The sequence below is a fragment of the Rissa tridactyla genome, chromosome 2 (genome assembly GCF_028500815.1).
Source record: "Rissa tridactyla isolate bRisTri1 chromosome 2, bRisTri1.patW.cur.20221130, whole genome shotgun sequence".
Classification (NCBI taxonomy): Eukaryota; Metazoa; Chordata; class Aves; order Charadriiformes; family Laridae; genus Rissa; species Rissa tridactyla.
Window position 1 is genome coordinate 112110741 of NC_071467.1, and position 17141 is coordinate 112127881.

The following is a 17141-nucleotide window of genomic DNA, read 5'->3' on the forward strand; positions in this document are numbered from 1 at the left end:
TTTCCTTCACAATGGCATTACTCTGTGTTTACAGACAGTATGTAAGCAACAGCTTTACTGAAAAGTACAGCTCCCAAAAAAAAAATTAAAAAATAATTTAAGTTAACAAAAAGGGTCCATCTTCCTGTGTTCTTTCCACAACTTTTAAAGCTGTACTCTCTTAGTCAATGGCTCACTTATTTTCCTCCTGAGCCCGCATTTACAGTTACTTAGATTTCTCACAGATACAGTACCAGAACAGCAGCAACTTTTCAGAGCCAACAAGTTCTCTACCTGTGGCCGAGTTGCAGGAATCCATAAAGATATTTCTCAAAGAAGCCTATAAAGTGTTAAGATTAGCCTGTAAATATGCATTTATGCATAACTAAGAATCGTGAATCCTTACTAACCGTATCACTCACATTATGGTAACATCTAACACTCCATTTAGGGATTAGGACTCACAATACTTGGAAAAGAACGGGAGAGTACAATCGTTGTTTCAGAGACAAACAGATCATTGTGAAATGTTTTTAATGACAATAAATAACGCTGATGTCCACAATGATGAAGAAATGCAAGAAAGAAGAGAGATCAAAAGCTTGCTTTTGAAAAGCTGAGAAAGAGAGGCACTAGAGTCACACAGATATTCACAAAAAAAAAAACAAACTTATAGGACCTAGATTTGCATTCCAGCAAGACACTAATTTGCTAAAATGATTACAATAGAAAGCCTTTTGACTATCAGAAACAGCAGTTCTGGTACACTGAGCCTGAGTACCAGAGTACTACCAACGACTTATTGTGGGAACAAAAAGAAACAAAGACACAGCACAAACAAACAGAAGAGATCAGAATTAATCAGTATTGACCAGAAGCATACCTTTTTTTTTTCTCTCCCTCACCTCACTAGCCTCCTATCAGGCATATACACAAAGTTAAACTTTACCCACAGAGTGTTTTTTGTTGGACTTCTGTCTCAATAGTCTAAATTCTCTAAAATACAAACTCATGTTTTCTCTTGTATTTTTACTTTTAATTATTCCAGTAACTTGATGATAAAAAAAATAAAAAAAAATCACTCTCCAAGCTCTAACTATATGCTATCTGTAAACTCTTTATTCCCATGATGCTTGAAGCTACTGTAAATTAGACAGCTATATGTATTTTATAAGTAACTTTAACAAAGAATAAATAGATCTACTCACTTTCGATATGATTTACACTCTTTAGTTAAGCTCAGTAGGTTGGTCTAATGCACCAATGCATAAGCAACCAGAGACCATTCTATAGATCAGAGGCTAATTTCATGTCATATTCCCCAAAAAAGCATTCCTTTATACTTGTGACAAAAGAGGGCACTGAGAAGAGAGCTGATTAGTATATTTAATATGCAAATTAACAGTAAATACCTAGATTTCATTCCAATTACATCCAGTTCCAGATTAGACCACTCCACAAAATACTGTCTCTACTTTGATTGCACAGTCAATATTTTGATTCATACATGCAGCAAGTTATGATCGAGTCCATCACTACCATGGATTAATCCACTATCAACAGGCACACTCCAACCGGGGACGCACTTCGTATGTTCATCCTGGGAAAGAGAACTCCTCAGTTCCCCTGATTCTAACGCCATCAACACAGTTGTTAGTATTTTGTTATGCCATTAAATAACAGAGGAATCTGGAAGCCAGAGGAAAATTACTTTGTTGCAGCTTAGTTTTATTTTAATTTAAAAAAACAAACAAACAAACGAGACAACAACGGTACGAAGTTCAGAGTTCTGCAACCTTTGGAAGAAAAAAAAAAAAAAACACAGGCCCAGGAAGAGAGACGGCGCTTTCCACCCCCCCCCCTCCCCCAAGGCTAGCGCCGCCCGGAGACCGGACCCGCTCCCCGCCACAGGCTGCCGGCGGCCCGGCAGAGCCGCTGGGAAAAGTCCACCACGGCTGCACTCGCCAAAACCCCGCGGGGAGCCGAGCAGCGGACCAAGGCCGGCCGGTCACCCCCCGGCGGCACCGGAGAAGCGGGCTCAGCCCCCGAGGCCGGACCGCGGTGCTGCGAGGGGGCGGCGGCGTCAGAAGCCTCCCTCAGGTGTTCCAGGGCCCGCCCGCCCCCCACAGCTAAACGGCTCCAAGTCCGCGCCTTGGAGCCCCAGCAGGATTCAACGGGCGCGGGGGGCCCGGCGGGGCGAGGGAGGGGAGGCTGAGAAGGGCGCGGCGCGGCTACCTGCCGGGGGAGCGCCTCCGCCCCGCGCCCCGCCGCCGCTGCCAGGGGAAGCGGCGCTCAGGGCTCTAGGGCAGCGCGGCGAAGCGCTGCCACCAGCAGCCTGGCAGGGACTCCTCCACAGCCCGCCGGGGCAACGGCAGCTCCTTCTTGCCAGCCCGGCGCGCAGCATCTCCAGCGCCTCAGCGAGCGTCGCGAAAAGGTGCGCGCTTAGCCGCACTGCGCAGGCGCCGCCCTTTCCCTCCTCCCGCACCCGCCGGGACAGCGTTAAATTGTTCCCGGGGCGGGGGGGCGCATGCGCGGGGCGCGGCCTTCGCGCAGGCCCCGCCCCTGGCTTTTCCCGCCCTTCGGGTCCGCGGACCCCGTCGGTCGTCGCGGTGTTTGCTCCGCGGACGGACGATTCGTCTGCCCTATAAAGTAGTTCCCGGTTAGAAGGAGGCCTCTTCCGCTTTTCTTAGAGTGGAGGGCGCGGGCGGGCGGCCTTTGTAAAGAGGGAAGTATCTCACAGGTGTCGCTGCCATAATTCCAGCTGCTGTGTAAAAAGCTCAGTATTTATACAAAATAGACTCAAGGGTTTTTTGTTGGTGGTTTTTTTTTTTTTTTTGTTGCCACATCTAATGCCTGGACAAACCAAATGGTTGATGGCTAGAAACTTGTACACCCAGGTCAGCGTGCAGTCTGCCACATATGTGGCCCAGGTGGCCAAGGCGGCCAGCAGCATCCCGGCCTGTATCAGGAGCAGTGTGGCCAGCAGGAGTAGGGCAGTGATCATCCCCCTGCACTCGGCACTGGTGAGGCCCCACGTCGAGTACTGTGTCCAGTTTTGGGCCCCTCACCACAAAAGAGACACTGAGGTGCTGGTCCAGAGAAGGGCAACGAAGCTGGTGAGGGGTCTGGAGAACAAGTCTTGTGAGGAGCGGCTGAGGGAGCTGGGGTTGTTCAGCCTGGAGAAAAGGAGGCTGAGGGGAGACCTCACCGCCCTCTACAACTACCTGAAAGGAGGGGGTAGAGAGGTGGGGGTCGGTCTCTTCTCCCAAGTAACAGGCGATAGGACAAGAGGAAACGGCCTCAAGTTGCACCAGGGGAGGTTTAGGATGGATATTGGGAAAAATTTCTTCACTGCAAGGGTTGTCAAGCTTTGGACCAGGCTGCCCAGGGAAGCGGTTGAGTCGCCATCCCTGGAGGTGTTGGAAAAGATGGGTAGACGCAGTGCTTAGGGACATGGTTTAGTGGTGTTTTTGGCAGTGTTACGTTAATGGTTGGACTCAATGATCTGAAAGGTGCCTTCCAACCTAGGCAATTCTATAATTCTATAGAACATTGCCAAGATGGAATAAAAATAAAATACCTCCACAATGGGTTTCTGTACTTACAAGGCAGGCGGTTGTACTGGACACCATTAAATCCTCTCACCAGCACAAGGTAGATCCTCGGTCTCAGTTTTGCTTCACTGAAGGTGCGATGTTGCTTACACTGTAAGCGATATCTTCAGTTGTATACAGCTATGGAAGGGTTAGCTTGAATTGACCTGTAAGTAATTCTTCCCTGAGCTGTCAGACTATTATTAGTTTGCGTTAGAACAGAGTGGAGGGCTTATTGTAGGAACACCGTGGTGTCGTCTTGCTCTGTAATAGGATAAAAAAGCCTGCACAGAGGTCCAGCATGTATTTATGGGAAATACGCTGTGAGGATAAGGTGACCGCTGCATCTCAAGAATAGCTGAAACTTCTGGCTGCTGGAAAATGAGGATTACAAATAGCACGGTCTGAAGAAGCGTTGCACGACAGAGGTCTTGAATGCTGAGGAAGAACACAGGGAAAATCTACATGGCAGGTTTGTTGGACATGCTACATGTAATAAAAAGTATGACGTGGATGCTTAGAATCCTTGTGATATGGATGCTTAGAATCCCAGAAGCAATTAGGATTTGTCAGTAAGAAGAAATTCATCAGCAAAACTATCCCAGTATATTTCAACATGTGCGTAACGATATGTATTTCTAATTAGTTTGGTGTGAAAATGGTTTAAATTAAAAAAAAAAAAAGCTGTCCTTTTCTGGAATAAGACTGGTCAGACAGAGAAACTGATAGCTATGCTGATAAACTGTCTTGTGTAGACATGGGATTCCTTGCGTGCATAATAACGAGAGGTAGAAAATTGGTTTTCTAGAGAAGAAAAAACAGTAAAGGGTTAACAACAAAAAAAAAAGTGAGCAGGCTTAGTCTCTTCATTTTAGAACTGCAAGGATATTGCTCCATGTTTTCACAGGGAGACTGTAAAACAGAGTGGAGAGCTGAATTCACTGAGAACAGAAAGTGAGTTAGCTCCATTCCCCGCCCCCCCCCCCAAAAAAAAAAAACCACAACAAAACCCACCTGTTTAAAGTCAAAGAAAAGCAAGACCTACAAAGCACAGAAAACATCCTGCTTACTTTATTTGCTAACTTTTGTTTGCCGCTGTTCTTAAAGCCCTATTTAGCTTTTATCCATTGCAGTGTCCTAAAACTGAGTAGTGCTTTGTTGTACTGATGGAAATAAAAAAAAAAAACAACCCTCGTCACTATTTTTCACCTGTTGAAGATTTGCATTAACATGGCTGAGAACAGAGCAGGAACGCTTAATAAATAACATTGTTAAATTGAGTTTATGTCGCTAAATATGAGGTTCTCCTCCCAAGAGAGTGTTTTCCCATGAGTTTGTATGTGTAGGTCCCATTGCCTGAACTACTGCTCCACTGAAGAACTGCGGACAGGTCAAACTGGTTTTTAAAAAACCCTTTCCATTTAAGTACTCTTTAAACATGTCATTGTGTGTTTTTTCAATTGGGACTGCTGTAACGTCTGCAGCATTTGCAGGCTCGTATATTAAAAGACTACACAGGAAAGCGTCTATCTTCCATCAGTTTACAAAAAGAGTACAAATAAGCATATCTGGAGTGCCATGAAACGTGAGGCAAATACTCGCCTTGCTTTACAACGGGTGATTTTGCTGCTTTTTATCAGCTGTGGCACCGCGGGCATTCACAAACAGCAGGGTTTGTCACTATGCCTTTGGTTTAACAGGCACGACGGCTGCACATCTCCTACGCCTCTCTTACTTCAGATTATCCCTCTTCAGCTTGAAAACGCACAAAATTCCTCGGGGTGAGCATGACAAACCGCTGTTTGAGGGCCGACGAGCCTCCCCCCCCCCACACTCCCCGCTTCCAAGTGGGGACGGACGGGTGCTCCCCGCCTCGCCGTCCCCGACCCGGAACGTTTTGAGCCCGGAACCTTTGAGGCGCCTGGCCGGGGAAAGCGGGGGTGGGGGGGAAGAGAAAGAACACCGAGACGCGACCTCGCCCCGCCGAGGCGGCTGCTGGAGGAGATCGTTGCGCAGGTTTTATTCCTCTCCGCCGTCGCCTCACCGGCCCTGGCCATGTACCGGCAGAGCTTCCGCCCCCCAACGCCTCCTTACGCGGGCGGCGGCTTTCGGAGCCCTCCCTCCGGCGGCGGGGGCCCTATGCCCCCCTCGCCGCGGGGCTACGGGAGCCCACACCACACGCCGCCCTACGGCCACCGGCCTGGGCCTTACTCGCCCCGAGGCCACAGCTTCCACGGCGGCGGCGGGCGGTTCGGGAGCCCGTCACCGGGGGGCCAGACCCCGCGCAGGCCGCAGAGCATCAGCCCCCGCTACCCGGCTCCCTACGGCGGCAAATCCCCGGCCGGAGCTGCCCCGCAGCAGCACAAGCGCTCGCCCGGGGGCTTCCAGAGGCACTACCAGGTATGGAGCAGGGCGGTGAGGGAGACAGGCCTGCGCCTCCGCACGGCGGGGCGGGCGGGGGGGAGCTGCTGCTGCTGCTAAGGGGGGCCCTCAGGGGCGGGCACAGTGAGGTCTTGTGGCAGGGCGCAGCATCCGTCCCCTCCACCGCCATTTTCAGGGAAGAGGGAGGGTTGCACCGCACCGGGCAACATCTGTCTTCTCCCCCCCACCCACCCGTTAGAGAGGCTGGAGCGACCCCAGCTCTGGCAGCTGCGTGATCAGGAAAGGGAAGAAGGCCCCAGGTCTGGCCGAGGCCTGTTGTGAAGACACAAGGGCTCGCAAGAGAGTAGCTTTCTTCCTTTTCATGCTCTGGCGTGTGAAGGTAGAGAGAAAGTTAAGTACCACCCAAAATTCCACTTGTTTCCCTTATACGTACCTCCCCTTGATCAGTTTTCTTTAACACAGCGTGAAGTGCTGTGTGTTTTAACTTTGCCTGTGTTGTCTTACATGATGGAAGCTGCGCAGTCTACACACAGAGCTTCCTGGGACACAAATAGGAGGAATGCTCTACTAAAGAGAATTAAGCTGAGGCTCCTTTAAGCAGAAATGAGAGCATCTGTTGGGATCGTAGAGTATCGCTTTAAAGTCTTTGCATTGCACTGAAAGCTATAATTTATATAAAGTAGTTTTCCCAAGAGGTGTCAACAACAGGTTCTGTGAGTTACGTTTCTTTCAGGTGGTTTAGTTGGGGTATGTGACTGGTAGTGCAGTTAGGGATGGCAGTTCTTGAGATGATACAAACTTTATGTATGTAGCTGGCTTTATGCAATATCAGGGAAATCTTAAAAGTGTAACAAATGACACATGCAGTACAGATAATGATAAAAATTTCAGGTGCTCTTTACTGACACGTTAACGATTAAAGTGTAATAACGAAGCCAAATCTTAAAAGAGATTAGTAATATGTTAACGTGCCTGCACTGTGTAGTCATGTTTCCATTCAAAAATAGTCCCTTCAAAAATAGTTTTTGTTTACTTTTTTACAATGCAATCTTACAGGAATCTCATAGTTGGTGGAAGGGGGTCATTATGAAGTCTGTACACTTTCTTCAACCCAGCAGCAATGGCTCTCCCGGTGTGGAAGCCTACAGATCGCTCAGCCTCTGTACCTGTTGAAACCTGTGGGGTTTCTGCTGCAGATTCTGGAGGGATATTTTATGTCGCTGATGTCTAGACATTTCTCTTCAGGAAAGCACTCTTTGGATATCCAATTAAGTGTTTTTTTAAAAGCCCGCCCTAAATTAACTGAGCAGAAGAATATGCAGGAATCCTTTTGTTTCTAGTTTTAGTCAGAACTGTTTCATGTCAGGATCTGTGGGCAGGAACAGTCTCACAGGCTCCATCCTTGGTGTTAAGTAAGAAGCCTGACATAAAAAGGTACAAGTTTGAATCCAGTCACAGTCTGCTAGAACGTTTTCCTTTCTGCAGAACTTGTGAGTAGTTCAGGAGCAATGACCTGATGGTGATGCTCTCTAAGACTCGAAAGACATTGTATGTCTGTAGCTTTGCCTAGGACTAAAGTAATGGGTATGTGTGTACTTTCACGAGTATGCACGTGGGTTGTTTTGCCTGGGAGGGCGATAGAGGCAATCACGGAGGAAGTCTCATAAACCATGAGTCCCCATTTTCTTCGACATGGACAACCAGAATCTCAGTCCATGAGGTCATGAATAGGTTCAGGTAGAGGGATTTTTTGCGTGTTCTAAACATCACGTTTCTTCTAAGGTATGTGAATTGTTCCCTTCTCTTCTGAAGATGCTGTTGTTAAGAGACTATAGTGCTTTTGAAGTTTATGGTGCTACTGTCACCTTTGAGATGAAAATCTTAAGTTACCCTTTAAAATCTCATCGGGAAATTCAGATGACAGTTTATATTTAGTATTCTATTAATGACATGTTATTAGTAGTCCATGCTCATTTTATGCTTGTAGATTTCCATATTTTGAAATGAACAGAAAACTTAAACATAGTAAGCTTTTTTCCCCAAAATGGCTGACCTAACCTTTATGTGGTCAATACTTCACAGAGTTTCCATTTTTTCCAGAGATGCATCTGCTTTAAATTTTATGAAAACATTTGTTGTTTCTCTTTATTATCTCCTCTTAGTAGTGGAGATATCTCCACCACAGTGGATAATATCTCCACTTAATAGTGGCATTTCCTTTTCTACACTCAACAGGAGTTAGTGAACTAGCTAGTAGCAGTAGCTAGTTAGTGGTGATGGGTTGAAAATTATTACAGAAAGTTAAAAAATTACATCAAGTGAAGAAAGCTGGTAAAGGGAGTGGTTGTCCCCATTTTCAAGGCAGTATTACTACATTGATTAATGTGTTGATAGCACCAAAAGATAACTTTTTCTGTGGTAGAGGGATATTTGTTATCTGCAAAAAAATACTGAGAAGAGATTGACTGTTTCTTTAAGGAAAGTTCAGCGAGAAAAGGCTGTTGGCACCAGTGAGGGTAAATATAAAGGGTTTTTTTAAGGTATCTTTGGCACCAAAGAGTTTGTCTTACACTTGCACAGATAGGGCTACTATACTTTCCCACAGGCCTATAATATGAATAACCATGTTTTGATTTTTTTTTAAACATTTATTGAAGGCCATCAATTTTGTGTTACATAATAATAGATTTCCTAGATTTCAAACGTGCAAAAATGTCAATGTTACTGATGGCCTGCATTATATTGTAGTGAAATTTAATATTATAAGATAAATTCATCCAAAAGAGTCTTACCATTGAATTATTTTGTTCTGTCACTGGATACTGCAGATCATTATGTCAGTTCAGCTTTCTTCTGAGTGCTGCAGATTAAACATAGCATTAAATAAATTCCACACTCAAACTGTTTTACAATGTCAAAGTTACAGGGCCTCCCTTAAACACGGTGTTTTAAAGAGGTGTTGGTTTTTTTTATTATTTTGAAGATAGAATGCACAGTGTGCTACTGCTTTACTACTAAATGTGAGTGCTTAAAGACCACTAATGTCACTTTTGCTAGTGTATGTGTACCTGTTCTAGGAAACTCCTTGTCCCTTAGGATATTTTTAGCTCTATTCTGAGGTGAATCTCTGATCTTTCCCTCATGGTTTTGATACAATATTTCATAAAGTAATTCTCTACCTTTTAGCAATTTTTCTGGTTTAAGATCATCATCTTAGCTCCATAACCTAATTGTACTATGATGTATCATTAGAAACAAATACCCTGTAAATAAGACATTGATATTCCCACATTTGGTTGCGTATCCATTATCATCAAGCTTTAGGAGTTCTAGAAAAGTACTTACAGGGACCACGCATGCAGGCTCCTGCCGCAGCTTGCTTTCAGAAATATGTTCAAGACTCAGCAGTTTTCAGTGGAATCTGTTCTTCTGGCTAAGTATAGGGGCCTTCACTATGTGGCACCATTTCTCAGGTTTACCCAGAAATTGTTTCATATGATCTGTTTACATAAATTCTCTAGGGCTTATTAGTCAAATTCAACTACCACCACTGCTGGCCCAAAAAGTCAGGGCGTAGGGAAAGCAGCCCTTACTCACTGCTTTTATGCTCTTTTACAAAGTCAGAGGCTGATAATCAGCCTCAAGGAGTCCTGTTCTTCTAATCATACAGAATGCAACAGGCATGTTTGGAGACAAGCTATTGTGTATCTGTATGATAGGTTGTTTAACTTCTCTAAAGCTATATTCGATTACATTTGTTTTAACCAAAATCTCCTTTTTTAGAGAAGTGAATCTGAGGAAAAGAACAATGGATGATGCTAACAGGAGAAAATGGTTATAGCAATTTCCTTTGTGTCACAGCTCTTTTTAAGTTGCAGATGTAGCAATTTGCAGAAGCGACTGTGGTGATTCTTGAACTTTTTAAAAATCAAATATCAAAAGCTCCATGCAAAAGGTTTTTCTTTTATGCAGTATCTGCCTAATCACTGATTACCATCCAGATTGTATATCAAATAAAGTAATCTCTTCTCAAATTTCATAGAACACTAGTTTGCTTAAAACAGGTGTTTTTTCCCAGTAAGTTATTCTGGTCATTTGTAACTATTTGCTTTATATAATGCTGTGTTCAATCTATAGGTACTTAATATTTGACTTCTGCTCTTGTAAACACTAGTAACTCTTCCTCGGCCTCTAATTCCCTATTTTGTTGTTCAGCTTTTGAGTTGATTTAGGCAGCTATTGAAAAATAGCATGAGGAGCTTTTCTGTAGTTATGTGCCACAGCAACGTAAACAAGTATTTTGGAGAAGGCGTTTTTTTTTTTTTCTTATCCTGGTAAATCATCACTCATAATTAAAAGTATAATAATGTTTTCGGAGGAAGATGCAGGTGAGGAGTAGTAATTAGTCATTAATAATCAGCTTCAAAGCTCTGCTACATTAGAAGGAAACTATTTTTTCTTAGTTTGAATTAGCCTATTAAATGTTTCTTTACCTGATGGTTTTCTTCCAAAGGGATCACCCAGGACATCTACTCCATTTGGTACAGCGCATGGCAAAGAGAAAAGAGTGTCTAATGATGTGGAAAACTATTACAGACCTTCAATGCTTGAGGACCCATGGGCTGGCCTAGAGCCAGTTTCTGTTACAGACATAAACCAACAGTACAGCAGTGAGCAAACAACATATACTGGTAAAAAAGGGAGGTATTTCAGCTAACACTTTTAAAGGCCAAATAACTCCATCTTGTCAGGAAAACTTTGGGACAAAATCTTTACACTTACACAAGATGAACAATAATCAAGACCTTAGATAATGCTTTTATTTGATCACGTCCACCCTTTTATCCTACTTTTTTTTTTATTGCATTGGATATTTTTATGTATGGGAGGGAAAAGGAGTGGTAGGAAAACTTACGTTTCTGGCTACGTTGGAAGTGCCTACCAGCTTTGAAGAACAAAGTGTTCTTTAATCACCAGCGACTGACTTGTGACTGTTAAAACAGGTTTCCATATATTTACCTCTTCCATGCCAGATTGTTAGCCTTTTATTGTAAGCTCCTTTAGGAAATGGTATTTTTTTATGTTTTGACATTTTTAGAATGAAGTAACTTGGAAATAAAATAAAGTTTTGTAAATCCTTGTTTTGTAATGTATAAAGATTATTTTAGGACTTTTGTTAAGGTGTATGCATTAACACAAATAGTACTAGTGAAATTAGGTGACTTCTGTAACTGTGTTTGTATGCTGTAGTTAACCTCTGATTTTGTGCATAGTATATTTTGCTAATTGTAGTGTAACATGAAGTTGAAACGTGACTTTTAGCCATCTCAGGAAACAAATGTATTGTCTTTGGAAAGTTTAATTTGTTGAACCAATTCTTGAGTCATAAACATAAGTATGTAATGATTTGCTTTTGTATTTTAAAAAAATCTTATTTGGAAAAAAACTAGACATTTTTGGATTATAGTAACAAGTCTGTTCAGTGTCAATTTAAGTTGAAGGAGCACATAAAACATCAAGATTAAATAAATGCAAATGTTCTTTGTGGATCCACCTGTTAGAATAGCATAGAATTGAATGAAAGTTTGTTATACAGTTGACATTAGTACACATATAGCATTTTTTTTATCTGTACAAGACTTTTCAAATTTTTTAATTATTTTTTATTTTTACCTAGAGAAGTCTTGTTTTGTGTGCATGTATACTATATTTTTATACTGAAGAGGAAAGCAATGAGGTTTTCTTAGAGCTTGTCTATATGCGGGAGATCCATTCTAAAATCTAGTAGTGAATATTGTAATCTAGAATAAATGAGTAATAGTTCCAGCTGCAGGCATGCTCTTAACATGCCACGTTAAGCATGCAGTAGATATGTAAATTTTTGTTTTGTTTGGTTGTTGATCTTGGCTTTTAAGCAGTAGGTAGAGGGTGAAAACTTAGTTAAAAATAAATAAAAGCATTAGTTCAGTTTTCCAAACATATGTTTCCTTTTAAGCTTCTTATATACTGCACAGAAAACATATTTTTGTAGTCCTGAAGCATGGTTAGGTAGAAAAGCACAGGGAATCACATTAGACTGTTCTTAGTAATTTGTCTTTCGCTGAGGTAGAATAGTCCTGTATACTTCTTTATCTGTTTCAGCATAAACTCTCTTGGCTTAATACTGCCTTCAGGAACAACTTCAAGCTGGAAGAGGGGTTAACACATTGAAATGTGCTAGCTGAGTAACTTGCACTTTTATGACCATAATCCAGTCACTTGTGTCTTCCCCCAATTGACCTTATTGTTTTGGTAGTGTATCCAAAAAAGCTGCTTGGAGAACTGAGAACATAACGCCCGCTTGATATCAAGAATGGTTAAGTCTTCATCCCAGAATCAAAACTGTGCTTGAATGGCAGCTATCAGTATTGTTATCTGTGACGCGTACCAGCAAAACTGAGATGACTTGACGAGCTGTAGATAGTCTTTAGAATTTATAGATCAATTAATCAATGTCTTTGTGAAAAGTGAAGTATAAAGTTCCCCCCCCCCCCTTTTTTTTTTTTAACCTTGTCAGGTGCTATAAAGCTCACAAAAAACCCACTGCAGTTTACTTTTTGCAATGTTTGGTGATCTTGAGGAAAGAGAAATGATGTTATTTAAGAGATGAAAGTTACGAAGCATTCCCAGCTAGACATGAGAAGAAACAGGGTTTGGAAGGGAGAAAGGAAAGGAATAGGATTTAAGAGGTGGGACTGTTTATACAGTAGCCCATATCAGCTGCCCTTGCAGATTGCGGAGATGCATTTTCCCACTTTGGCTTTGCAGTTGACCCAGGGATGAAAGGCAGCCTCCTCTGGTAATAACTGTAAACTCCTGGAACTGAGTGTCAGACATCAACGAAGGTAAAGGTTTCAGAAAGAGAATAGAGGAAATAATCTTGAAGCATTGTTTAATCAATACGGGCTTTTCACAATGCCATCTGTTAAACTGCTGCTCCAGTGCACTTCGGGATATGACCCAACAATTATAAGTACATCAAACTGCTAAAGACTCCAATAATTTGGTCAAGAATCAGCAAGGAATTAAAATGTAGATGTAATAAACTTACTAACCTCATCGTACTGCACCAAAAACTTAAAAATGATTCGCCTTTCTGTCTCGTAGGAGAAATTCTGCAATTAGAGTAAAATTTCAAAATGTTGTTGAATAGTTGTAAAATGCATGAACACATGTTCAGATCTATAAATATAATGTACTTAAAGCCAATTTAAGCTTTGCCTTTTTTGCTATGATATCCGGGAAACTTAAGCACTTACTTCCTCACCAGTTTTTCTCCGTTGTTCCATATGGCAAACATTCTTTTTCCCCACATGTTTCTAATGGAGATAGGATATATCACTTCCTCATTTGTTGATGAAGCCACTTCATAGTATGGCTCTGGAAATAGCATTCGGTGATTTAAAAAGTATGGCACAAATACATCCTTCCTTCATGAGCCCATGAAATAAAATAGTGCCTGTGCCTTGTTAATGAAGGGATTCTTCCGTAATGAACACACTAAGAGTATGGGCATTGTTCTTTCTTCAACAGACTTCTTAGAGTTTAAGGTAAGTCATTGAGCTTCTTTTTCGGAAGTTTGGGTTGATGTACTTCTTGTCCATTCTGTTTTGTTTGTATTGTGTGTCAAGTCCATCTGACTTTCCGTTCAGTTGTTGTAAAGGAGTTGTGTAACTCGTGACTAATTAATTCTCTTCTAGCAAAAAATTAATTTCATTTGTTGCTGTTTGCTACTGTGTTTAACAGTGAACTGCATTGCTGTTACATTTTACTAATACCATAGTAAGATAACTTAAATCTGCTGAGTGTGAGTCTGTGTAATACGGCAACACGCCGGGTGGGGAGTTATCCCAAATTGTGTACTGTATGTAGGACTTCAAAGACAGTTCAGGTTTGAGTTTTCTCTGCAACTTTATAATACAGAATATTCATTCTTCTCTGGCACTTTGGACATGCTATTTTACATTGAAATTGTAAAACAAATTAGAATTTTAAAATGTCAATTACAGGAGGAATTTAAAAATTCAAGCTACTTGTCTTTAGAGTAAGGCAGTGAGATGTAGCATCTTTCTAATGTCAAAACTGGGAATAGTTTGCAGGGGAAATGCTTCTGGTCAACAGAATGGGTAATGACTTTTACAGTCAGGTTGTTTTTCTTTTCCTCTTAAGGATATCTTTGTGGGCTCTTCACTTTATATAAATGTGTTAATTAGACATCTGAGGGGGAGCATATGAAACATGTTATGTGGGAAGTGTACAAGAACCTATTCAGCTCCTTCCTAAAGAAAAGTTTTTATAGTCTGTTTGCGTTTCAAGTTGTGCTGCAACCAAGATCCGTAAGTAACTAACATTACAGTTTGAAAATTGTGCTTTTTACCAACTGCAATAAACTGCTCTGTTTACCAATTGCTCTGAATTCAGATTCATACACGTGCTTTGTTATATGAACCAAGACTGTCTTGCAATGAATTAAACTTCTTTTTACAACATGTTCCTAAATTCTCAAGAGTAAAGACTTTATTCACCAAACCTTGGTGCTTGCCTTCCTCCCGTCTTGCTTGTACTAGAGGAGAAAAGGGAAGATGTGCCTACACTGGTGAAGAATCATGTAATGATTTTCACATCTCAGACTTTCAGAAGCTTGTGTACCAATTAACATAGGTAACGAGTTAAACTTTTTTATCATTTGAGTTGACTCAAACAACTTCTTGCACCACAAGAGAGGAAAGAAATCACCAAGTTGTGTTAACAGTAGTATAGTTCTGGCATTCAGTGATTAGTTCACAATCTAATTCTTTGCCTACAGTAACTTTTTGTCAGTGTCTCACTAGGCACAAATTGAATCAGTATCATTTTCTGCCATTTTCACTGAAGTATGTGCTTTGCTGACTTACAGTTTAAGAACACTTTCTCAACTTGGACTTCTAAATTTACCTTTAAAAAACTACTAACTCTTGATTGTTAGACCTTAAGTCTCGACCTTACCTTTAAAGCATTTTAGATCTGGCTGAAAGAGCTTTATCTCATCCTCATTGCTTCGTTGATGACAGTAGGAAATATTTGAGTACTGGGGTGGAAGCAGTTGGGTAGATATTCAGTGTCATAACAGGGTCATCAAACTACCCTTCCTCCTCTCCTAGAGGTTGCTCCTGATTTCTTGTTCCAGTGCAGCGGGGCCCAAGAGGTGTTTTGAGCCAAATAGTCCTGCATTTTGTTTCACCAGCTGTATGTGGGATGCAGCATTTTAAATCCTATCAGCGGTTTGCTTAGTGTGTATCCTGGATTTTAAATTTTACCAGCATTATAAATTCTAATTTGTCATTTTGACTCAAAAATATTGAACATTTTCTTCTTCTGCAGTAAAATCACAGGTGAATTCCACTGCGCTTTGCTCACTCCTCTGTGGCTATTGCAGATTCCTTTTCTGAACTATAAATGTAAACATTTGTATGCAAGAAAGTAATTTCTGTGGCTAAAAAGGGGTCATAGCAGTATAATTTCAGAGTGAAATTTTTAATATTGTTGACACTATTGCTATTAAAATAAGAGCTTCTCTGTCCCCCTTTTACAGGACAAAAATAAAGCAAAAAATTAAGTAGTTGAGATGCTGAGCTGGAAACTGATCTATGCAGTGCGAGATGGACTACGTGAGTAGGGACATCATTACAATTCAGAGTAACCTGTGTTAGCCCGTTTCCATATTGCAGGTTTTTAACAAAGAGCTGAAAAAATACCATCCCACTTCCTAATAAGACAGAAAAAGGTATATCTCAAAAATTACCAAGAATATCTCAAGAATTAGTCTTACACTCTGAGACCGGTCTTGTTCTTGTTTTTCTTCTGGAGAAGCACTGACTTGTTACTGGTAACTTCAAGGCTTCCTGTGATGTGAACTTCAGTCAAAGTCATCAAATCACCATTTGACCTGTTCTCTGGCAAAAGTGAAAAGACTGTTTTACACAGAATATTGGACATACTCAGTTTCACAAAACTAGGCTGTACTGTTCACTGGATGTGGAAAGCTTTTGATGCTAGATTAGCATGTATTTATTTCTTAAATTTTTTGAGTAAAGTATTCCTGCATTTTGATTCAAACTGTCAGTATTTTTTAGCAGTAAAAAAGTTGTACCTTCAAGTTTTACCAGGGAAGTAATTTTCAAATACTAAAATTAATTCCCAAAATTGCTTATTCTGAGCATTCACTTTTTTCCAGGTAACAGCGACAGGATTGTGGAGGATGTATTACATTTATACTTCTTTTTTTCCCTACAAAAGAAAAAATAAGTTTAATTAATTTCATTCAAATGTCAGTCTTAATTCAAGTAGTGGTGGTGGTTGCATAGATTAGTTCAAAAGAGTCTGAGGCTCTGTCCTTTCTTAGAATCATGGAATGGTTCAGCTTGGAAGGGACCTTAAAGATCATCTAGTTCCAACCCCCTGCCATGGGCAGGGACACCTCCCCCTAGACCAGGCTGCTCAAAGCCCCATCCAGCCTGGCCTTGAACACGTCCATGGAAGGGGCAGCCACAGCTTCTCTGGGCAACCTGTTCCAGTGCCTCACCACCCTCACATTAAAGCGCTTCTTCCTAATATCTAATCTGAATTTCTCCTCTTTCAGTTTAAAACCATTACTCCTTGTCCTTTCTTACTTAAAGAGCTTACATGTTCCAAACCAGCCAGCGCATGGACCCAGGTGTGCTGAGTCGGAGGTTTTGCAGTTGAGATGCTGGGATGGAAATGACGGTCTGTGCAGTGCCAGATGGCCTACACGAGTAGGGACATCATTGCAATTCAATGTCACCTGTATTAGCCCATTTCCAGATTGCAGCTAGAATGGGGCTTTAACAAGGATACAACAAGTAAGACCCCTTCCCTCCCACACACGTAAACAGACCTCAAGGGATTTTTCGTTTTCTAAGCCTACACTGAGCCACTGTGTTATTAGGGTCAAGGATACGAGAATTTAAATTTTTCTTTCATTTATTCATTAGCGATGGTGTCGTAGGAGGCAAAGAATTTGACATTGCATCAAGATGAAATTTTTAACACAATTGTTTTACAATGGGCTGCACCAAAAATCTGTGTGTACTGCCCTGCTTTTATGGGCAGCAGTAATGATGCTGTATTAACATACACTTAAACCTTCTG

General features: G+C 41.6%; 2 protein-coding genes across 5 annotated transcripts in view; one reads left to right on the plus strand and one right to left on the minus strand.

Moving 5' to 3' along the window:
- SUGCT (succinyl-CoA:glutarate-CoA transferase) overlaps positions 1-2432 on the minus strand; it is a 333441-nt gene extending 331009 nt beyond the window's left edge. For 3 of the 4 annotated variants that reach the window (XM_054190372.1, XM_054190371.1, XM_054190373.1), the window contains exon 1: positions 2215-2432. In XM_054190372.1, coding sequence (XP_054046347.1) covers positions 2215-2383 — 169 coding nt within the window. In that variant the 5' untranslated portion in view covers positions 2384-2432. The remainder of the gene's footprint in view (positions 1-2214) is intronic. The other variant, XM_054190374.1, reaches the window with a different exon arrangement.
- A 3073-nt stretch (positions 2433-5505) lies between these two features.
- MPLKIP (M-phase specific PLK1 interacting protein) lies at positions 5506-16088 on the plus strand. The gene is made up of 2 exons (XM_054192190.1): positions 5506-5972; positions 10468-16088. The coding sequence occupies exons 1-2, from the start codon at positions 5628-5630 to the stop codon at positions 10669-10671; spliced, it is 549 nt and encodes a 182-aa protein (XP_054048165.1). The 5' UTR covers positions 5506-5627; the 3' UTR covers positions 10672-16088.
- The last annotated feature ends 1053 nt before the right edge of the window (positions 16089-17141 follow it).

Bases quoted from the DNA above. Each gene is read 5' to 3' on its own strand.
- MPLKIP (XM_054192190.1), top strand. From the start codon at position 5,628: ATGTACCGGCAGAGCTTCCGCCCCCCAACGCCTCCTTACGCGGGCGGC. The intron at 5,973-10,467 runs GTATGGAGCAGG...TTTCTTCCAAAG, and splicing joins GCTTCCAGAGGCACTACCAG to GGATCACCCAGGACATCTAC.